A 24,500-nucleotide genomic window follows, 5' to 3' on the forward strand; every position below is an offset into this window, starting at 1 on the left:
TTCATCATTATACTTTTAAATCCAAATTTGTATTGTTAAAACGAATTGAAACAGTAGGATCATGTTCAGTGCCAGGCCAGGTTAATTTTGTCAGTGCTGAAGGAGGGCCATTGGACCTGAAACTTTCTCTCCACAGAGGCTACCAGATCTCCTGGGTCTTTCCAGCAACTTCCCAACCATTTTCTGATTGCCAGCACCCCCATTGTTCTTTGCTTTATTTTAAAATAGTTTTCCACGTTTATTTTCTCACCAAAAGTTTTCCAGTTTAGCCCACGTAAGCCTGTCGCACATATCAGCATTTATGACTGAGACACAATGTTAGCAAGAGTCTTCAACCTGTAACAAGTCAGGTGCGGAAATAGTCACACACACCAAATTGCAAATGACCTCAACACTCAGCCTGAGTACAATACCACAAAACGACAATTACATGTATTGGGGCTGTTCCAATCAGTCTCGTGTTCTCATTAACCATGTTTGTTAGATGGAGAAATACTTCATTGTTATAATCAAAACGGTCTCCAAATATGATGGAACAGATGATATTGCTCACAGCCAAATATATAATCTGTGCAGTTTCAAAAGGCTGACCTGTGAATAAACACAGAATTCCATTACAAAAAGGCCTCTAAACAGTAATAATACTTCAGTCATTGTCCTCTTTTACAAAGCACAAGTTACTCGTATAAAACAAAGAACCGCGGAGGCTGCAAATCTGAAACAACAACAGAAATTGCTGGAGAAACTCAGCACATCTGGCAGTATCCCTGGAGAGAAAGCAGAGTTAGTGTTTTAACAAACAACAGTACATTACTGGAACAGGCCCTTCAGCCCATCGAGCCTGTACCGATGCATGAAACCTTTCTGAACTAAAACCCTTCTGTCTCCACACGCTCCATATCCCTCTATGCCCTGCCTCTTCAGGAATCTGACCAGTTCCCTATTCAATGTTCCTGGGTCATTGCTGGGTCACACAGCTGTACAGGGTCACTGCTGGGTCACACAGCTGCACAGTATCATTGCTGGGTCACACAGCTGAACAGGGTCATTGCTGGGTCACACAGCTGTCCAGGGTCACTGCTGGGTCACACAGCTGTACAGTGTCATTGCTGGGTCACACAGCTGTACAGGGTCATTGCTGGGTCACACAGCTGTACAGGGTCACTGCTGGGTCACACAGCTGTACAGGGTCACTGCTGGGTCACACAGCTATACAGGGTCATTGCTGGGTCACACTGTTGTGCCGAATTACTGCTGGGTCACACAGCTGTTTAGTGTCATTGCTGGGTCATACAGCTGTACCGGGTCATTCCTGTGTTGTTCAGCTGTGCAGGGTCATTGCTGTGTAACTCAATTTGCTCACCTCAACATTCATGCTGGGGCACGCAGCTGTACAGGGTCATTGCTGGGTCACACAGCTGTACAGGGTCATTGCTGGGTCATGCAGCTGTACAGTGTCATTGCTGGGTCACACAGCTGTACAGGGTCATTGCTGGGTCACACAGTTGTACAGGGTCATTGCTGGGTCACACAGCTGTACAGGGTCACTGCTGGGTCACACAGCAGTACAGGATCATTGCTGGGTCACACAGCTGTACAGGGTCACTGCTGGGTCACACAGCTGTCCAGGGTCATTCCGGGGTCACACAGCTGTACAGGGTCATTGCTGGGTCATGCAGCTGTACAGTGTCATTGCTGGGTCACGCAGCTGTACAGAATCATTGCTGGGTCATGCAACTGTACAGGGTCATTGCTGGGTCATGCAGCTGTACAGTGTCATTGCTGGGTCACACAGCTGTACAGGGTCATTGCTGGGTCACACAGCTGAACAGGGTCATTGCTGGGTTACACAGCTGGACAGGGTCATTGCTGTCTCACACAGCTGTACAGGGTCATTGCTGGGTCACACAGCTGTACAGGGTCACTGCTGGGTCACGCAGCTGTACAGGGTCATTGCTGGGTCACGCAGCTGTACAGGGTCATTGCTGGGTCACACAGCTGTACAGGGTCATTGCTGGGTCACGCAGCTGTACAGGGTCATTGCTGGGTCACACAGCTGTACAGGGTCACTGCTGGGTCACAGCTGTACATGGTCATTGCTGGGTCACGCAGCTGTACAGGGTCATTGCTGGGTCACACAGCTGTACAGGGTCATTGCTGGGTCACACAGCTGTACAGGGTCATTGCTGGGTCACACAGCTGTACAGGGTCATTCCTGGGTTGCTCAGCTGTTTAGGTTTGATGTCTCCATTTCTAACCTCCCATGTGGTATCTGCTTTGTCTCGCTTCATCAGTTTTTTAAACCATTGTTGTTTTGATTTCTTCCCAAAACAAACAAAGCAACAGCTTATAAAATAGTAATTACTGTTCCAAAGATTCGAGGAAATCATCTCCAACACTGAAATATCTCCAATATGGAGCAGCTGTTACAGCCACAATTTTTTCCCGTCCTCCACCTCAGGTTACACAGAATCCTTCAGCTTAAAATGACTTGGCAGCGGTGGGACTCAAACCGACATCTCTGAAGAGACTGGAGTGTGGGAGGAAGAAATGTATCATTATTTAACATCACTGAATCAAACTCCTGGAATTCCCTCCATTAGGACATTGTGGGTCAACCTACAGCATGTGAACCGGAATTATTCAGGTAGACAGCTCACCATCTCCTTCTCAAGAGGCAACTAGACACGGGCAAAATGTTGCTGGCAGTCAGCAGTGCATGCCATGCGTAAAGTTTTGAACATATAGCATGGTCTCAATTCTCACACTGGCTGTGATTGCTATAAAAGTCCCACCTTTTCAATCTCATCCCTTACCTGAGGCATGTTTAAGGTTAAACTCAGGACCAGTCATGTCTACTCAGTGAGAGAGAGGACGACGGTGATTTCACCTGTCAATTATGTCAGACCAAGTCGAGGAGGAACAAACAGATCTTAGGGGTGAAATGGACCAATGGCTTGAACAAACAAATGCCTAAATTGACCCGAGAGTTGGGAAGAGCATGAGAAAGGCTGTTAATGCACCATCGCACCTAACTTTTAGCAACCACCATCCGCACTGAAGGAATGGAAGTAATTCAGTAAGCTTTGTGCAGGAGCAGACAACCAGACACAGACCATATTGTGTCCGTGCTTACACACCAGAGTCTGGACTCAAATTACCTTCAAACTCCCTTACCACTGCACCAGTGTCACACCGTGTTGTGTCCTGTGGGAATCGGTGTGCACGGACCAGCCCACATTTTATAATAAGAAATCCCACAAGGAGGCTTTGTATTGTCTCCAAGTTGTATTGGGACCTGGAACCTGAGGGCCCCCAATGGGCCACCCCAACAGTGACTGACCTGGGAGTCTCACCACTGCCATAGCTCAGCAAGTCTAGGTACCTCGACACCCACATCTCTGCCGTATACACGAGAGTCTTTGGCACCAACACGTGGAGACGATGGTCAAAGGACCAAAGTGGCAGAGTCTCTGCTGATCAGGCAGGACCGAGTTAAACTGAGGGGAAGCATAGTCCTGAACCTTCACATCAGCAGCAGCATTGGTATGTGGATGCTGCCCTGGAACATTCTCTTGAAGTTGGTGTTGGAATCTTTTATTCAAGTGAAAATCTTTTCTGTAGATGTCAATTTCGAGGGAACCATGAATCCCAGCATGTCATGACCCACCAAGCACTCACCCTTGTGACTCTCAAACACATTGACAAGAAAGCTGGCCTCTTCACTGATCCTGTCTTCAATGGATTTCTTGCCCATGCCAAAGCCTCGGAGAGCTGAGATCACAAACTTTCGGTTCTCCCGCCACAACTTCCCGTCACTGAATATCACACCTGAAAGTGACACACGAAAAGCTGATCAAATATTGTACACGGGTTCTGCTGTGAGTGCTGCCAAACCCCAGGTTTCTAACACCCTTTCCTTTCCTGAGAATTACACCATTCTACAACCAAGAGGAAGGTCATTGTATCCATGAGTGCTCTTTGGGGGAGTGAGCTCATTGGTCTGACTTCACAAAATTCCTCTTGATGTTGTCATTCTCAATTCCCCTTTAGATGTTGCTGTTGACCCTGCTTCTAGAACCATCCCAGGTACTGCATCCCAAATGATAATGAGAGCCGTAAAACCAAATCTCATCTTCCCTCTGATTGGTTTTTGTAACCAAGCAGCCTCTTTTGGAGTCGTCTGTCCAATTCTGGTCTCCCTGTTGCAGGGAGGATATAGGCTGCAACGTTTTTCACTGGAGTGTGGGAGGTTGAGGGGTGACCTTGCAGAGGTTTATAAAATCATGAGGGACATGGATAAGGTGAATGGCAGGTGTCTTTTCCTCCCGGGATGGAGGATTTCAAGGCAAGGGGCATATTCTTTAGATGTGAGTAGAAAGGTTTTAAAAAAGACATGGGGGCAGTTGTTTTATACAGAGTGCGGTTTGTGTGTGGAATGAACTTCCAGTGGAAGTGGTAGAAGTGGATATAGTTATAATGTTTAAAAGACATTTGGATAAGTACATGAATAAGAAATGTTTGGAGGAATGTAGACCAAGCGCAGCCAAGTGGGATAAGTTTAGTTTGGGATTATGTTCAGCATGGACTGGTTAGACCAAAGGGTCTGTTTCAGTGTTATATGACTCTATGATCTATGTTTATCAGTTCATATTTTAGGTTGTCCCACTGTAAAATGTGCCCTTTTTATTTGTTGAATTAATATTGACCAGCTCGAATATATCACATGAAGATTAATGTTCTGGAGCTTGAGCAACATTTATGGAGTGAGACAAATTGTTGATACAGGGGATTGTCCCAGGTATTCAATGACTCCCATTATATTGAGGGAGGTGAGGAAGAAATGCAGTACCTTGAGACAGCAAGGTATTGGCAAGTGGCCAATTGGCAGGAAATAAAAAGTAGGAAGGTAACAGGGTCTGACTGCCAACCCAGCAGCTTAACCAAGGGAGGGGTGTGAGGTCTGTTAGCAGCTCGGGATCTGATCGCTGCCATTTAATATGACAGCAGGAAGCTCGAGCGAATTGGGGTTTTGAATGAGATGTCGAAGTTGCACTATGTATTTCTGTGGATGTGAAATGTAATGATTTTAATTGCTAGTAGCCCTCCTCTCATGCAGCACAAGTTTTGGTTGACAATACTTTGGCATTTTCTAGCACATTGCAAGAATTCAGATTGACAAAATGTGTGTTTCTTCAGCAAAACCAAAGGAAGTTATGTTGAAATTTAATAAAACATTTGTTTGGCTTCAAGTATTCAATTCTGAGCACCACATTGTTGGGAAATGCTTGAGCGAAGGTCACCATCAAAGCTGGTGTTGTTCACCTTGCAGAAGGGAAGGCTGTGTCAGCTTTTGGATGGAAATATCCAAGATCATAAGGGATCTTGTCAGAGTCAATGAAAAGATACTGTTTCCCATTGGCTAGAGGACTGAGAATCAGATGGCACAGAGCTCATAGCATTGGCAAAAGAAACAAAGAGGGTTTTTGGTGATGATCAGAAGTGCCTGATCAATGGAAATTCAATGGAAGTTTTCAAAAAAGATTTGAATAAGTGCCTGACGAGGGAAAGACTTTTCAGGGGTGCAGGGAAAGGGTAGGGGAGCAGAACCATTTCAGTTGTAATCACTGATAAACAGTGGCCTAACCCAGGAGTATTGGGAATGAGAAGCTTGGGTATTGATAATTGAGGGAAGTAGTGGCTAAAGGCTACAGTTTAATTCCAGAACATTTTGTGTCACTTTAACCAGCATGATCGGGTGAGCTGAGTTGAAGACAGAAATGACCAAAGAGTAACCCAGAGATGAAAGAGGGAAATTACCACTTCGGAATGAAATTGCGTCATATATCGGTAAGTGTGGCCTCCCAGTGAATTGATCAGCGTGATTCACAAGAGCTTCTTTCACTGCATCGTAACCAGTCAACACCACTGCCTTCAGTGGGCCGAGCTCCACTGAAAATACACTGCCATATTTCTCTGCAAGCTAACAAAGAGAGATTTATTTCATTAAGGTTTCATTTCTAGTCAGCTGTAGCACAAGTCAGGGGCGAAAAATGAAGGAAAGAATATTATTCCCCAATTCCTAAGAATTTGATGCCCATCTGTGTTTTCCCTTCAGAAGGTGGTGGTGAGCTGCCTTCCTGACCCACTGCAGTGCAGGTGGGTAAACCTTCAATGGTGTTGGGAAAGGAATTATAGAATGTTGAACATAGGAACAGAAGGAGGCCATTCAGCCCCTCAAGCTCCCTCCACAACTCAATGACATCATGAATGATCTTTGGCCGAACTCAATGTTCCTGCCTTTGGCCCATATCCCCTCGTGGCTTTGCTTCATAAAAATGTATCTACCTCAAGTTTAAAACTAATAACGGATCCCACACCCACTGCCATTTGTGGAAGAGTGTTCTACCACCCTTTCTCATATCTCCCTCCCGAACGGTCTGGCCCAGACTGTGTCCTTTCGTTCGAGACTCTCCAAACAGTGGAAATAGTTTATCTTTATCCACCCTTTTCATGTTAACAATCTCGAAGATTTTGATCAGATCACCCCTTATCCTTCTAAATTTCGGAGAAAATGGGCCTTATTTGGATCATCTCTCTTCATAACCTAACCCCTGAAGGACATGTATTATTCCTGTAAACCTTCGCTGTGCTCCCTCCAAGGCCATTCCATCCTTCCTGAGGTGTGGAGCCCAGACCTGCTCACAGTGCTCCACGTGGGCTCTGATCAGGGTCCTGTCTAACTGCAGCATAATTTATTCATCCTTTTGTACTCCAGGTATGAAGGCCAACATTCAACCAACTTTCTTGATTATTTTCTGAACCTACTTACGTTATTTCGAAGATCTGTGCACCCAAACTCTCAAGTCTCTTTGCACATCCACTGTTGAGCCAGTGACACTGAAGGAACAGCAATACTTTCCCCTTGTAGATTCAGGTCTAACTTATTTCCATGTGGTCATGTTCCCATGTGGCTGGCTATCTGCATCGGCGACTCACCAGTATCATTGACCACACTCCATGCATTCACAGGCAGGCCCAGTGATGATCATTTAGACCTTACTGCCGTTCCTCTTACTCAGAATGTAAGTAACCTTTTTCACTCTCTTGCTAGCTGCCTCTTCCAATTCCTGGCTTTTCCTCTCTAATGTTATCTCCTCATTCCCATTCCCCCTGAACAAATAATCTGAACCCTCCTCAATAACATTAATATACTATCCCATCAGGACGCTGGTCTAGCCTCTATCCAGGCGTAAACCATCCGGCCTGGACAAGTCTCACCTGCTCCAGAATTGTTACTAACCTCCGGGGAGCCTAATTTCCCCCAAACCCCCCCCACCCCCACCCACTAAGTGCCATATCCCCTGGCACGTATCCATCTGCTTATCCTCCATCTTGTTTCCTGACCCGTGTGTGGCACTGTGGGTAATCTGGAGATTGTTTCCTTTGAGGTTCTGCTATGGACAAGCAGGAGGTGGCTGGAAGAACACAGTAAACCAGGCAGTGGAGAGGTCAACATTTCAGGAGAAACACTTCTTCAGGACTGGGGTGGGTGTTGGGAGTGGTGGGGTGCAGACAAAGTGGGAGGTTGGGGCAGGGTGGTGAAGTGGGGGATAGGTGAAGACAGGTAGAGGGTATGACCTGGTTAGTCAATGGGAGGAATGGATCCAGTTGGTGGGAGGGAACAGTGCAAGGGATGGGGGAGGGGCTGGGAAGGGAGTCGGGGGATGGGGAGGGAGGTTATTTGAAATTGGAGAACTCAATGTTGAGTCCAGCAGGCAGGAGGCAGCCCAGGCGGAAGATGAGGTGCTGTTCCTCCAATTTGTTATTGGTTTCATTTTGGCAATTCAGGAGGCCAAGGATGGTCATGTCAGAAAGGGAGTGGGAAGTGGGATTAAAGCATCTGGGGACCCAGCAGAGATGCTCGGTGAACCATTCCCTAAGTTTACATTCAGTTTCCCCGATGTAGAGAAGACCACATCGGGAGCACCTGATGCAGTAAACTAGGTTGGAGGAGAGGCAGGTGAATCTCTGTCTCACCCGGAAGGACTGTTTGGGGCCCTGGATGGAGGTGAGGGAGGTGGTGGACTGGCAAGTTTTGAATCATTTCTGGTTGCAGGGGAAGATACCTGGGGGTTCGGGGGTGTTGGTGGGGAGAGTGGTGCAAACAAAGGACTGTCGAAGGGAACTGTCCTTGCAGAAGGCAGAGGGGGGGTGTGCAGGGGGAGATATTCTGGGTGGTGGGGTCTAGTCGGAGTTGGCGGAAGTGTTTATGAATGATGCATTGGATACAGAGACTGGTGGGATGGTAGGTGAGGACAAGGGGGACTCAGGCTTTATTGCGTTGGTGGGGGTTTAGAGCATTGGAGTGGGGAATGGAGGTGGTGCAGCAGAGGGCTCTCTGGATGATGGAGGGAGGAATAGCTCGTTATTCAAAATAGCTGGACATCTGGGATGCTTGGGAGAGGAATGTCTCCTCGTCCGAGCAAATGCGGCAGAGGCAGAGGAATTGGGAGAATGGGATGGAGTTCTGGCAGGATACTGGGTGGGAGGAGGTGTAGTCCAGGTAGTTATGGGAGTCTGTGGGTTTGTAGTAAACATCCGTCTGGAGACTGTCGCTGGAGATGGAAATGTTGAGGTCAAAAAAGGGGAGGGAGGTGTCCGGAATGGACCAAATGAATTTGAGGGAAGGGTGGAAGTTGTGGGTGAAATCGCTGAATAGCTCCAGTTCAGTCTGGATTCAGGATGCTGCCCCAATGCAGTCATCGATGTAATGGCGGAAGAGTTATGGCACAGTGCCTGTATAAGTACTGAAGAGGGACTGTTCGATATAGCCAACAAAGAGACAGGTGTAGCTGTGGCCTATCCGGGTGCCCATGGACGCCTCCTTGATTTGGAGGAAATGGGAGGGGTTAAAGGAAAAGTTATTGAGGGTGAGGACCCTTTCAGCGAGGTGGAGGAGGGTATTTGGTGGAGGGGGGACTGGATGGGTCTGTTGGACAGGAAGAGGAGGAGGGCCTGGAGGCCATCCTTGTGGGGTATGGATGTAAATAAGGACGGCAAGGCCAGAGAGTAGATCAAGCGCTGGGGGCCAGAGAACTGGAAGTTGCTGAAGAGATGGAGGGTGTGGTTAGTGTCGCGGGTGTAGGTGGGAAATGCCTGATCCAAGGTAGGACGGGATGAGTTCAGTGGGACAGGGGCATGCCGAGACGATGGGTCAGCTGGGGTAGTTGGGCTTGTGGATCTTGGGGAGCAGGTAGACCGGGCAGTGTGGGGCTGGGGGACTATGGGTTTGGAGGCAGTGGAGGGGAGATCACTGGAGACAATGAGGGCACAGACAGTGTGAGTGAATTTAGCCTGATGGGTCACGAAGGTGGGGGGGAGGGGGTCGTGGGCAAGGGGGGGTAGGACGTGGTGTCGGAGAGCTGGCATTCAGCCTCTGGAACATTGAGGTCCGTTGTCCAGACAACTATCTTTGTCAGTGCGTTTGGTGAGGAGCGAGTGGTGTGCTGCATGTTCGGAGGGGGTGAGGTTGGAGTGGGTGGGGGGAGGGTTGGAGAAATTGAGGTGGTGGATGTCATGTCAGCCGTCTGGAATGAAGAGGACAAGGGCGGGTGGTGACCAAGTGGAGGAGGAACCTTAGAGGTGGAAGAGGGGGTCGCCCGAGGGAGGTTGGGAACTTTGGGGTGGAATCCCAAGGTGGCTGATGCGGGGGAGGGGAGAAGGGTGATGGCATGTCATGGGTGAGGTTTGGATGTGGTGGTGTGGTAGGGGGTAGTGAATGTGGGGGAGAAAGGAGATTGGGAGGGGAGTGGGCTGGGGAGTGTTGTGGGGGTGTGGGGGGGGAGGGGTGCTGGGGTGGGAGGGGTGAGGTTAAGAGGAAGAGGTGGAGGGGTAGGGTGCATTGTGGAGGTGGATGGGTGAGGAGGGAGACTGGGTGCACTGGCTGACAGGCTGAGGGTTGGCAGTAGGACCCAGGGGTGACCCTGGGAAATGTAGTCCGAGTCTTGCTTGCAGAGTGGGCGGAGCCAGAAGTGGAGGTGGGAGCTGGAGGGAAGTCGAGGCTGGTCTGAGTGCTGTTGAAGGAGACGTCCGGAGCAGAAGGGGAGGTTACGGGTGTGTACTTGGGGGGGGGGGGTGGTCCCGGGAGGGTGTCGTGGTGGCACAGGTACCAACCTGGAACACAGCTCCCTCAACTCAAACTGCCAGGCCCCACCCATCTTTCTCCTGATGGGACTGGTGCATAGCCACTAGCTGGTCACCTTCTGAATGTTCTGCATTCATTCAGTGACGTTCTTGAACAAGGATTTTTTTATTATTTTAAAAATACACTTTATTCATAAAAATATTTTGATGATCTGTACAATTGGTCATGCCATACATACATAAACATTCCATTTCTTTGCATACAGAGATCGAGTAATCATTCATATATACAAGTCTGTACATTGACCCTCCACATATTTAGCTGAGGCCGACGTTACACGGTGGTCTTTCCCCACCGTGCCTTGGCGGCAGCTGCCCCAAGCTTCAGCGCGTCCCTCAACACGTAGTCCTAGACCTTGGAATGTGCCAGTCTGCAGCACTCAGTCGGAGTCAACTCCTTCAGCTGGAAGATCAGCAGGTTTCGGACCGCCCAGAGAGCGTCCTTCACCGAGTTGATGATCCTCCAGGCACAGTTGATGTTCGTCTCGGTGTGCGTCCCGGGGAACAGGCCGTAGAGCACGGAGTCCCACGTCACGGCGCTGCTCGGGACGAACCTCGACAAACACCACTGCATTCCTCTCCAGACTTCCTCTGCATAGGCACATTCCAGAAGGAGGTGTGTGACAGTCTCGTCCCCCCCGCAGCCGCTTCGAGGGCAGCGTGCGGTGCGGCTGAGAGTCCGGGCGTGCATAAAGGATCTCACAGGCAGAGCCCTTCTCACCACCAGCCAAGCCATGTCTTGGTGCTTGTTGGAAAGTTCTGGCGATGAGGCATTCTGCCAAATGGCTTTGACAGTCTGCTCAGGGAACCGCTCGATAGGATCCGCCCTCTCCTTTTCCCGAAGGGTCTCAAGGACACTACGTGCTGACCACTTCCTGATGGACTTGTGGTCAAAGGTATTTTTCTTCATAAACTTCTCCACGAAGGACAGGTGATACGGAACGGTCCAACTACTCGGAGCGTTCCACGGCAGCGAGGCCAGGCCCATCCTTCGCAACACCGGGGACAGGGAGAACCTCAGTACGTAGTGACACTTGGTGTTAGCGTACCGGGGATCCACGCACAGCTTGATGCAGCCACACACAAAGGTGGCCATTAGGGTGAGGGTGGCATTGGGTGTGTTCCTGCCCCCATTGCCCAGATCTTTATACATCGAGTCCCTTCGGACCCGGTCCATCTTTGATCACCATATAAACTGGAAGATGGCCCGGGTGACTGCAGTGGCACAGGTTCTGGGAATAGGCCAGACCTGTGCCACGTAAAACAGCAATGACAGTGCCTCACACCTGATGACCAGGTTTTTTCCCGTGATGGAGAGCGACCGTAGCTTCCATCTGCCCAGTTTCTGCCTCACTTTGCTGATACGCTCCTCCCAAGACTTGGCGCACGCCCCAGCCCCCCCGAACCAAATACCCAGCACCTTCAGGTGGTCGGTCCTGATGGTGAAGGGGATCGAGGATTGGTCGTTCCAGTTCCCAAAGAGCATGGCCTCGCTCTTGCCTCGGTTTACCTTGGCCCCCGAGGCCCGTTCGAACTGGTCACAAATGCGCATGAGTCTGTGCACGGACAGCGGATCCGAGCAGAAAACGGCGACGTCATCCATGTACAGGGAGGCCTTAACCTGCAGGCCCCCGCTGCCAGGAATAGTCACCCCTCTCAGGCTCGCATCCTTCCTGATGGACTCGGCAAATGGCTCTATGCAGCACACAAACAAGGCAGGAGAGAGAGGGCAGCCCTGCCTGACTCCAGATCTGACTGGGAAGCTATCTGATTCCCACCCATTGATTGAGACTGCACTGACAATGTTGGTGTAGAGCAGTCTGATCCAATTGCAGATTCCCTCCCCAAAGCCCATTTTGGAGAGAACGTCTCTCATATACCTGTGTGATATCCTGTCAAAGGCTTTCTCCTGGTGCAGGCTGATCAGGCAGGTGTCCAACCCTCTGTCCTGCACATAGGCGATCATATCCCTGAGGAGTGCGAGACTCTCAGCGATCTTCCTGCCCGGTACGGCACAGGTTTGGTCAGGGTGAATCACCGACTCCAGACCAGACCTGACCCGGTTGGCGATTACCTTTGACAGAATTTTGTAATCCGCATTCAATAGTGAGATTGGTCTCCAATTTTCGAGTTCCTCCCTCTCCCCCTTCCGCTTGTAGATGAGGGTGATGATGCCTTTCCTCATGGATTCACTCATGGTACCTGCCCGAAGCATACTGACATACACCTCCAGCAGGTCCTGGCCAATCAAGTCCCACAGAGCGGAATAGAGCTCGACCGGTAAGCCGTCGCTTCCGGGAGTTTTATTCTTTCCGAAGGACTCGAGGGCCTTGGTCAGCTCGTCCAGAGATAGCGGCTGGTCCAGCCTCTCCCGTGTTCTGTTGTCTCAGACCTCTGTGATAGAGGACAGGAATAACTGGGACAACACTACTATTACAGGACAAGCCAAACAGAGAACAGCCAGGGAATTCCTAGAGGCATGGCACTCATCCACAGATTCAATCAATAAGCACATTGACCTGGACCCAATATATCGACCACTGCAACGGACAGCTGGAACTGACAACCGGAAGCGGCAGATTCAAACCACTACAAATGCCAGAGGATAGATCACAGAAGCGCTTCACAGGAGGTTCCCAAGCACTGAGGATGTCACCTAGACAGGGGACTAATGTCTGCAACACAAATTCTCAGCTCGGCGAACAGAACCATAACAACGAGCCCCCGAGCTACAAATCTTCTCCCAAGCTTTGAATATATATATATACACACACACTTTCTCATACATACACGCAAACACACACACCACACACACACAGACCCTCTCTCATACACTCACACATACACCCCCCACACTCTCACTCTCTCACATACACTCACATCCCTACATGCACAGACACACACTCAGTCTCCCCTGCGCCCACACACATGTAAGTTTGTGGTAAAAACAATGACTGCAGATGCTGGAAACCAGATTCTGGATTAGTGGTGCTGGAAGAGCACAGCAGTTCAGGCAGCATCCGAGGAGCAGTGGGAGGGAGACATTTCAACTCCCCCTCCCACTCTGCCGAGGACATGGAGGTCCTGGGCCTCCTTCACCGCCGCTGCCTCACCACCAGACGCCTGGCGGAAGAACGCCTCATCTTCCGCCTCGGAACACTTCAACCCCAGAGCATCAATGTGGACTTCAATAGTTTCCTCATTTCCCCTTCCCCACCTCACCCCAGTTCCAAACTTCCAGCTCAGCACTGTCCCCACGACTTGTCCTACCTGCCTATCTTCTTTTCCACCTATCCACTCCACCCTCCTCCCTGACCTATCACCTTCATCCCCTCCCCCACTCACCTATTGCACTCTATGCTCCTTTCTCCCCACCCCCACCCTCCTCTAGCTTATCTCTCCATGCTTCAGGCTCTCTGCCTTTATTCCTGATGAAGGGCTTTTCCCTGAAACGTCGATTGTACTGCTCCTCGGATGCTGCCTGAACTGCTGTGCTCTTCCAGCCCCACTAATCCAGAATATATGTTTGTGGGGTGAGTTTGTATTTGAAGTGTTACATTTTATTTTGTTCAAAAACTGCATGTAAGATTCTTGATTTAGAGATGCCGGTGTTGGACTGGGGTGTACAAAGTTAAAAATCACACAACACCAGGTTATTTTTTTTAGATTAGATTACATTACAGTGTGGAAACAGGCCCTTCGGCCCAACAAGTCCACACCGACCCGCCGAAGCGAAACCCACCCATACCCCTACATTTTACCCCTTACCTAACACTACGGGCAATTTAGCATGGCCAATTCACCTGACCCTGCACATCTTTTGGACTGTGGGAGGAAACCGGAGCACCCGGAGGAAACCCACGCAGACACGGGGAGAACGTGCAAACTCCACACAGTCAGTCGCCTGAGGCGGGTATTGAACCCGGGTCTCAGGCGCTGCGAGGCAGCAGTGCTAACCACTGTGCCACCGTGCACAGGTTTAATTGGAAGCACACTAGCTTTCGGAGCGACGCTCCTTCATCATGTGATTGTGGAGGGCTCGATTGTAACACAGAATTTATAGCAAAAATTTGCAGTGTGATGTGAGCAGAGGCTGATAGCTAAGTTCGGTACCCATAGGGAGGGCCACAACCGGGACCTTGGGTTCATGTCACATTACAGGTGACCACCATTGCACTACACACACACACACAAATATTCCTACACACACACACACTCTCACATACACACGGACACAGGTACACACAGACGTGCACATAGACACCCACACACACCCTTATAGACACACACACTCCCACACATGCACCCCCTCACAGACTTAAGACACTCTGCACTCACTACACACACACACGCTTTCTCACACTCACAACCCCCACCCCAGACAGACACACACACACACACAGACAAAGACCCACATGCAGACATATATTTTGTGTGGTGAATTTGTACTTGCAGAGTTACATTGCACTTTGCTTAAAAACTGCATGCATTCACATAGAACTCTGAGCTCAAAAACTGCATGAATTTATGTAAAACTCTTGTTATCTCACTTTTTAGATTAGAATCAATCTAATCATCAGGTCACAGACAGAGAACACAGGGGGCTAACACCTTCAACATATTGTCTAGCTATCACCATTGTTAATAGCTAACCCGAGAACGCAACTTTAAAAAAAAGGGTTTTGTGATTTACACATGAAAGAAGTGAAACTATCACTGTATTCTAACAGATGAAAGGCTCAACAGACAATCAATTTTTCAATGTATAATTTCAGTTACATAACACTGCAAATTTTTGCTATAAATTCTGTGTTACAATCGAGCCCTCCACAATCACCTGATGAAGGAGCGTCGCTCCGAAAGCTAGTGTGCTTCTAATTAAACATGTTGGACTATAACCTGGTGTTGTGTGATTTTTAACTATGTAAGATTCTATGCACTGGGACACCGACAGATTTTAACCTCACACCTTTAAAGCATTATCTGAGTTGAGATGGTACCTATTGTTTAAGATATCTCGAGAATGTAACTTTAAAAGAAGTTCTGGGATTAACAGATGAAAGAACTGAGACGAACATGATCATTCTAAATGATGAAAGACTGGATCTTTATTTGTTTAATATGACACTCCATGACACTGCAATCCTGTTGCTATAAATCCTGTGTTTTATGAATCTGCTCCACAACCACCTGATGCAGAAGCAGCCCTATTGGCTGGTGTTGTGTGAGTTTTAACTTTGTCCACCCCAATCCAACACCGGCTCCTCCAAATCATGCCTTATCTCCCAAGTCCCAAATTCCTGAGAGCTGTTGCTGTCCCAATCCTCCCCCTACAACCCTGCTCCACCCCACTCCCAACCTTGGGCCCCCCTCTGGTGGTATGGACTCTTGCACCTTAAATTGCTTTGGAAAGCGGTGATTTTATTTGCAAAAAATCAGTCCTCATTTTGTTCACGATGAACGGACTGAATTTTAAGATGTTTTTTCTTTCCCTTGTGACACGTATTGGATGGGCACTAGGCTCTGGGATATTCCTCAAATGAACCCCACCCTCCCTCTCACAGATCAGTCCCTTCCCTTTGCACTGACCTCACTTCGGGTTTTGATCAGGACATGAATTCAGGTGTTTTCCTGAACTTTCACAATGTCAATATCTGGTTATAATGGCCTGAAATAAAACATCCAGGGATTTTCGAGTCTCCCAAATCTTCTTCCATCATTTTATATCGATCCCCTCTCTGCTTTAAATATCTGGTTGTAAGGATCTGATAAGCTCTCAAATAGGCTTCAGGATTCAGACCAAATCCGGCACAGTCAGAGGCCATTCGGTCCATCGTCCGGCGTCGCTCTCGCTTTACTGTCACATGTTAATTAAACTGAACAGTTCCCAGATTGGTCACTCTCTGAGGTGCCATAACTTTGCAATTGCTTTGTTTTTTTTCTGCCTCCCGTTGTGTTTAGAATTAAAGTCCGACCAGAGATCAGAGACTCTCAGAACACAGCCCCCAGGGCTAACAGATTCCTCGGTCAGGGATTAGGGATCTGCTTCGGTTTGTGTCTCTCTCGGTCTCTGTGAGCTTCTCCTTGGGAGCTGTTCCCTCACACCGCCCCATCCCTCAGACAGTCCCCCAGTGAAGGATTCTCACTTACCCCAATGAGAGACCAGTCCAGCCTCTTGAGGTCCAGTTGGTGCAGGTTTCCGATCAGAGGAAGCGGGGTCGGTCCAGGAGGGAAATTCCTGGGAACTCTCCGCCGAATTAGGGACACGACCAGGAAGAGAAAGAGGGCCAGCAGCGATAGGGCCGTGGTGTAGTCTGTGGGGAAGAGCTTGAGGAGAGCCATTGTGTCAGAGTGCTCAGACACCAATGATGTTAGAGTGTGTTATGTCCTTCAGTCCAGTCCCCCACTGGCAAAGAACAGCCTCCTTTTCCTGATTTGTCTCACTGAGTGCTTTTAAGCCCCACCTTGTCTGTGAAATTCCATTAAACATTTGGGTACACAGTAACCTGAGCTTCTTGCACAGAAATGGTGCTGCCCTCTCTTGTAGTCCCACAGCAGGCCAGGCAACATCAGGAGGTGGAGAGGTGAAAGTTTCGGGTGTAACCCTTTTTCAGGACTAGGGGTGGGTGCTCGGGTGGGATGCAGATAAAGGGGGTGGGCGAGGGCAGGGTGGTGAAGTGGGGATAGGTGAAGACAGGTAGAGGATACGACCCAGTTGGTGGGAGGGAGCAGTGGAAGGGATGAGGGAGGGGTTGGGAAGGGAGTCGGGGTGGATGGGGAGGGCGGTTATTTAAAATTGGAGAACCCAATGTTGAGTCCTCCAGGCTGGAGGCTGTCCACAGGAAGATGAGGTGTTGTTCCTCCAATTTGCAGTTGGGTTCATTGTGGCAGTGGAGGAGACCAAGGCTGGTCGTGTTGGAAAGGGAGTGGGAAGGGGAATTAAAATGGGAGGTCCGGTCAGTCCCTGCGGTCCCACCTGAGATGCTCAGTGAACCATTCCCTACGTTTAGGTTTGGTCTCCCCGATGTAGAGTGGTGCAAACCAAGGGCTGTCGAAGGGAATGGTCCTTGTGAAAGGCAGAGGGCGGTGTGGAGGGGTGGGGTCTAGTTGGAGTTGGTGGAAGTGTTTAAGGAGGATGCGTTGGATGTGGAGACTGGTGGGGTGATAGGTGAGGACAAGGGTGACTCTGTCTTTATTGCATTGGAGGGTGGGGTGTTTAGAGCCGTGGAACCTGGAATGGAGATGGTGCGGCAAAGGGCTTCTGGATGACAAGAGGGAGGAAAAACTCGTTGTTCAAAATAACCTCCTGTACCATTCCCTGACTCCCTTCTCAGCACCCCCTCCTCCCTTCCACTCCTCCCTGCCACCCACTGGATTCACTCCTTCCATTGACCAACCAGGTCGTACCCTCTACCTGTCTTCACCTATCCCCCACTTCACCACCCTGCCCCCGCCACCCCCTTTACCTGCAGGTCCCCTCCCAACCCCACCCCCAGTCCTGAAGAAGGGTTACACCTGAAATGTGGACTTCTCCCCCTCCTGATGCTGCCTGACTTGCTGTGTTCTTCCAGCCTCCTGCCTGACTATTTTGGATTCCAGTATCTGCAGTGTTTTTGTCTCTGACTTGTAGTTCCATATTGAAGAACAGCAGGAATCCACTTCGGGAGAGAGAGGTGTGTCAATTCCAGAGCTGCTCATTTGAACCAAAGTCTCTTGTCCCACAATCCTGTCATTCTCTTCAGAGTTGCTCATGCCCCTGCTCTGTTGCACTTAAAGTGCAAGGTTTGCATAAAAGTGTTAAGCAAATACATTTGGATCTGTAAGCATTGCAACACCAGTGTTTGACTCGTGTGCGATGTTTTGTAACTTCTGGCTGAAGAAAAATGAAGAACAGTTTGTGAAGTTTTGACAATTTGGAATGCCTCCTGGTCCCACAATCAGTCCCAGCTTGTTTGATGAGGCTGCTCCTGCCCTGCCAATTTATACGGGGCCATGCAATACTTAACACAGTAAATCCAAAATGCTGACATGAAATTGGCTTCCCATCACGTAGCAGTGATATCCCTGTTTTTGTGGAGGTCATGGCTGGGTCCACGTTCATTGGTGTTACCTCCTTGTGAAACTGAATATGCAGTTAAAGTTTAGTGTGTGGAATGAACTGCAAGATGAAGTGGTAAATGCAGATAGAGTCACAGCATTTAGAAGACATTTGGACAGGTACATGCACAGGGGAAGGGTTAGAGGGTCAAATCCAAGCAAATGGGACTAGTTCAGTTTGGGAAACTTTGTCAGGATGGACAGGTTGGACCAAAGGGTCTGTTTCATAGAACATAGAACATAGAACAGTACAGCTCAGTACAGGCCCTTCGGCCCTCGATGTTGTACCAGTCTTTTATCCTATTCTAAGATCAAGCTAACCAACATGCACTTTATTGTAATATCTTCCATGTGCCTATCCAAGAGTCACTTTCATGTCCTTAATGTATCTGACCCTACTACCACTGCCGGCAGTGCATTCCACACCTCCACCACACTCTGTGTAAAGAACCTACCTCTGACATCTCCCCTAAATCTCTCTCCAATTACCTAAAAATTATGTCCCCTTGTGATAGACATTTCTGCCAAGGGAAAAAAAATCTGGCTATTCACTCGTTCAAGGCACCTCTAATCCTCCTTCACACAAATGAGAACCACCTCGGCTCCTTCAACCTTTCTTCAAAAAATAGCCCTCCAGTCCAGGCAGCATCCTGGTAAATCTCCTCTGCACCCTTTCTGAAGCTTCCACATCGTTCCTATAATGAAACAACCAGAATTGAACACAATATTCCAAGTGTGGTCTAACCAGGGCTTTATAGAGTTGCAGGGAGAAAGTGAGGACTGCAGATGCTGGAGATCAGAGCCGAAAAACGTGTTGGTGGAAAATCGCAGTAGGTCAGGCAGCATCCAAGGAGCAGGAGAATCGATGTTTCGGGCATAAGCCCTTCTTCAGGAATAACCTCGCAACTCTTAAACTCAATCCCTCTGCCAATGAAGGTCAATGCACCATATGCCTTCTTAACAACCCTATCAACTTGGGTGGCAACTTTGAGGGATCTATATACATGGACCACAAGATCCCTCTGTTCCTCCACATTGCCAAGAATCCTGCCTTTAATCCTGTATTCTGCATTCAAATTCGACCTTCCAAAGTGAATGACTCCACACTTGTCCAGGTTGAACTCCATCTGCCATTAATTGGCCCAATTTTGTATCCTGTCACTGTCCCATTACAGCCTACAACATCCATACTATCCACAACTCCAATAAACTATGTGTCATTGGCAAACTTACTAACCCACCCTTCCACTTTGTCATCCAAGTCATTTATAAAAAATCTCAAAGAGCAGAGGTCCCAGAACCAATCCCTGTGGAACACCACTGATCACTGAGCTCCAGGCTGAATACTTTCCATCTACTACCACCCTCTTTTTTCTATGGACCAGCTAATTCGGTATCCAGACAGCCAGATTTCCCTATGCCTCATGCCTACTTGCTTTCTGAATGAGCATACCTTGGTAAAATCCATGTACACCACATCCACTGCTCTACCTTCATCAATGTGTTTTGTCACATCCTCAAAGAATTCAATAAGGTTTGTGAAGCATGATCTGCCCCTCACAAAGCCATGCTGACTATCTCTAATCAAACTATGGTTTTCCAAGTAATCATATATCCTGCCTCTCAGAATCCACTCCAATATTTTACCCACTATTGATGCAGGACTGACTGGTCTATAATTCCCACGGTTATCCATATTCTCTTTCTTAAACAAGGGAGTAACATTTGCCAGCCTCCAAACATCTGGCTGTCAGCCAGTGGACAGTGAGGATGCAAAGACCATCACCAAAGGCACAGCAACCTCTTCCCTTGTTCCTGTAGTAACTTTGAGTAGGTCCCACCTGGCCCATGGGACTTAATCTATCCTTATGTTTTTCAAACTTTTCTGCACATCCTCCTTCCTAACATCAACTTGTTCTGGCATATCAGTCTGTTTTACACTCTCCTCTGAAATGTCAAGGTCCCTCTCAGTAGTGAATACTGAAGCAAAGTATTCATGAAGGACCTCCCCTACCTCCTCTGACTCCAGGCGCAAGTTTTCTCCACTATCCTGATCGGCCCTTCCCTCACTCTGGCCATCCTCTTGTTCCTCACATAGGTGTAGAACACCTTAGGGTTTTCCTTAATCCTACCTGCCAAAGCTTTTTCGTGTTCCCTTCTAGCTCCCCATTCTTCAGTTCCTTCCTGGCTAATTGTAACCCTCCAGAGTCCTGTCTGATCCTTGCCCCTCAACCTTAAGTAAGGGCCCTTCTTCCTCTTGAGTAGATGGTCCACATCCCTTGTCACTCAAGGTTCTTTCAACCTACCGTCCCTTCCGTGCCTCAGTGGGACAAACCTATCCAGCACTATCAGCAAGTGCTTCCTAAACAACCTCCACATTTCTGTTGTGTATTTCCCTGAGAACATCTGTTCCCAACTCAGGCACCCCAGTTCCTGCTTAATAACATTGTAATTCCCTCCTCCCAATTAATTACTTTCCCACACTGTCAGCTCCTATTCCTCTCCATGAGTATAGTAAAGGTAAGGGAGTTGTGATCACTATCACTGAAATGCTGTCTCACTTCGAGGCCTGACACTTGGCATGGTTCATTGCCAAGCACCAAATCCCTCTTGGCACACCTGACAAAAACTGCTCCATCCAAACTATTTGAACTAAGCAGGTTCTAATCAATATTGGAGCCATTAAAGTCACCCATGACAACAACCCTGTTACTTCTGCACCTTTCCCAACTCTGCCTACCAATCTGCTCCTCCGTGTCTCTGTTGCTGTTTGGAGGCCTGTAGAAAACTCCCAGTAAAGTGACTGCTCCTTTCCTGTTTCTGACTTCCACCCATCCTGACGCTGTCAATAAATTCTCTTCGACAGCCTCCCTTTCTGCACCTGTGATACCCTCCCTGAGCAATGCCACTCCCCGTCTCTTTTACCTCCCCCTCTTATTTCTTTTGGAACATCTAAACTCTGGAACATCCAACAACCATTCCTGCTCCTGTGATATGTCAGTCTCTGTAATGGCCACAACGTTGTAGCTCCAAGTACTGATCCATGCTCTGGATTCGCCACCCTTATTCCTGATACTTCATGCATTAAAATACACGCACTTAAACCCATCACACTGACCACACGTTGCCCTATCAAGTTCCTATCCCTCCTCACAGATTCTCTGCAAATTGTATCTGGCTGTTCACTACTGACTCCATCATCTGATCTGTAGCTCAGTTTCCCACCCCCACCCCCCCTCACCTGCCAATCTAGTTTAAACCCTCCCGAAGAGCTCTAGCAACCTCCCATCCAGGATATTGGTGCCCCTCCAGTTCAGGTGCAACCTGTCCTTCTTGTACAGGTCCCACCTTCCCCAGAAGGTATCCCAATGATCCATGTATGTGAAGGCCTCCCTCCTACACCAGCCCTGTATCCACGTCTTCATCTGTACTCGCGCTCTGTTCCTAGCCTCACTAGTACGTGACACCGGGAGCTATCCTGAGATTACTGCTCTGCTCAAACTGCCTTGTGGCTTCCAACCTAACTCCCTATACTCTCTCTCCAGGTCCTCCTCACTTTATCTACCTATGTCATTGGTACCGATACGTATCACGGCTTCTGGCTGCTCTCCCTCTGCTACAGGCCCAATCCGACACATCCCTGACCCTGGCACCCAGGAGGTAACATACCATTTGGGAGTCTCACTCGCGACCATAGAATCTCGGGTCTGTTCCTTTCACGATTGAATCTCCTATCACTATCTCATAGAATCATAGAATCATAGAGATGTACAGCATGGAAACAGACCCTTCAGTCCAACCTGGCCATACCGACCAGATATCCCAACCCAATCTAGTCCCATCTGCCAGCACCCAGCCTATTTCCTTCCAAACCCTTCCTATTCATATACCCATTCAAATGCCCCTTAAATGTTGCAATTGTACCAGCCTCCACCACTTCCTCGAGCAGTTCATTCCATACACGTATCACCTTCTGCGTGGAAAAGTTGCCCCTTAGGTCTCTGTCATATCTTTCCCCTCTCAAACTAAACCTATGCCCTCTAGTTCTGGATTCCCTGATGCCAGGGAAAAGACTTTGTCTATTTATCCTATCCATGCCCCTCATAATTTTGTAAACCTCTATCAGGTCACCCCTCAGCCTCCGACGCTCCAGGGAAGTTCAGCCTGTTCAGCCTCTCCCTATAGCTCAAATCCTCCAACCCTGGCAACATCCTTGTAAATCTTTTCTGAACCCTTTCAAGTTTCACAACATCTTTCCGATAGGAAGGAGACCAGAATTGCACTATCTCTCTCCTATTCTCCCCCTTCCTTTCTGAGCCATAGAGAGAGAGCCCAGTGCCAGAGGCCTGGCCACTGTGACTTTCCACTGGTATGTCATTCCCCACTAACAGTGTCCAAAGCGGTATACTTATTGTTGAGGGGAATGGTCACAGGGGCTCACTGCACTGTCTGCCTATTCCCTTCCCTCTCCTGACGGTCACCCAGCTACCTTTATCCTGTAACTTAGATGTGACTATCTCCCTATAACTCCTCTCTATCATCCCCTCAGCCTCCCGAATGATCCGAAGGTCATCCAGCTCCAGCTCCAGTTCCCGAATGCGGTCTGTGAGGAGCTGGAGATGGATTCACCTCACACAGGTGAAGTCAGCAGGGACACCAGTGGTGACCCTTACCTTCCACATCCTGCAAGAGGAGCATGCAACTGTCCTAGCCTCTGTACCGACTGCTCTGAATTGCCAAGAGAGATTGAATAAATGAGAAAACAACAAAAAAATGGCTTAACTTATCAACCCTCCCACACACAGTCTTTTTTTTGGTTAGAGGAGGAGGATGGGTGGGAGATGCTGCACGGACAGTGTCTCGGGTTTAGCCACAGCTCGAATATATCGGTTCACGTGCCCAGCAATCCCTGTATCCATGTCCACCCCTGTTTGGCCTTGGCTCTGCCTGTTCACGAGGTGGGTATTTAAGAGGAGAACTGACCTTCCCAGTAACCCCCTGGTCCTCGCTCTCACTGCTCCCACTGTTGCTGCAAATGGAGGGCAGTATGACTGAGCTGAGATGGTTTCTTGGCTTCGGTCGGGATCCCAGGATAAGTGCAATGCCACCAAGTCACCCGTCCTTAGTAATCGGCTGCTCACCAATGCCCCCAGTTTGGGTCATGCCAGGGCCACTCAGTTCCTGAGCTCATTCTCCCCTTTTCGGTACCAAACACCTGGTACAACACCACACAGCTGAGCTGGATTACAGCCCAGAGTTTGCAATCGAAAGAAACAGCACGGAAAATCTGCCCAGTGTCACAGCCAATATTTATATCACAATCCAAACTGTAAACCCAGAACACAAATAATCTGATCTTTACCACGTCGCTGTGTGTGGGAGCTTATGGAGCACAAATTCATAGAATCCCTACAGTGTGGAAATTTGGCCCAACAAGTCCACACTGACCCTCTGAAGAGTAACCTACCCAGACTCATTCCCCCTACCCTATTACTCTACATTTACCCAAAAATAATGCATCTAACCTACACGCCCCTGAACACCATGGGACAATTTAGCATGGCCAATCGACCCTAACCTGCACAGCTTTGGACTGTGGGAGGAAACCGGAGCACGCAGAGGAAACCCGCGCAGACACAGGGAGAATGTGCAAACTCCACACAGACAGTCACCCGAGGCTGGGATCGAACCTGTGTCTCTGGTGCTGTGAAGCAGCAGTGCTAACCATTGAGCCACCATGCTGCCATATGCTTTCAGTGATGTTAGTTGTGATGTTTTCTTCGTTGCAACAGTGGATTCACTGAAAAGATTGCCTTGTTTGGTTGTAAGTTGCTCAGAGTGGTCTGGTGACGGAGAATGTGCTGATTGTAACGAGGTCAGCCGGCTCGACCTCATAGAATCTGGGTTCCCTGATTGGGGCTGTCTAACCAGGGAGCCCTGGCTGACAGATAAAAAGGGTAAGTTTCTGACTCTGTGTGAGACTGCACATTGCTTTTTCATTCATTGGATAAGGGCATCACTGGCTAGGGCAGCATTTATTGCCCATCCTTAATTGTTCAGAGTTGGCGTCATGGTGGCCCAGTGGTTAACACTGCTGCCTCACAGTGCCAGAGACTGGGTTCGATCTCACCCTTGGGTGACTGCCTGTGCGGAGTTTTCACATTCTCCCCGTGTCTGTGTGGGTTTCCTCCAGGTGC

General features: G+C 48.9%; 1 protein-coding gene across 1 annotated transcript in view; it reads right to left on the reverse strand.

Moving 5' to 3' along the window:
- The window catches only part of LOC148140603 (cytochrome P450 2K1-like), a 28,572-nt gene extending 11,914 nt beyond the window's left edge, over positions 1–16,658 (reverse strand). Inside the window, exons 1-4 of the mRNA XM_087978893.1 lie at positions 16,357–16,658; positions 5,821–5,983; positions 3,682–3,831; positions 431–591 (exon numbers count right to left, since the gene is read on the reverse strand). Coding sequence (XP_087835019.1) covers positions 431–591; positions 3,682–3,831; positions 5,821–5,983; positions 16,357–16,548 — 666 coding nt within the window. The 5' untranslated portion in view covers positions 16,549–16,658. The remainder of the gene's footprint in view (positions 1–430; positions 592–3,681; positions 3,832–5,820; positions 5,984–16,356) is intronic.
- Positions 16,659–24,500: the final 7,842 nt, after the last annotated feature.

The sequence above is a fragment of the Chiloscyllium plagiosum genome, unplaced genomic scaffold (assembly GCF_037043375.1).
Source record: "Chiloscyllium plagiosum isolate Xiang-an unplaced genomic scaffold, Cpla_swu_hap1 HiC_scaffold_35, whole genome shotgun sequence".
In the NCBI taxonomy this organism is placed as follows: Eukaryota; Metazoa; Chordata; class Chondrichthyes; order Orectolobiformes; family Hemiscylliidae; genus Chiloscyllium; species Chiloscyllium plagiosum.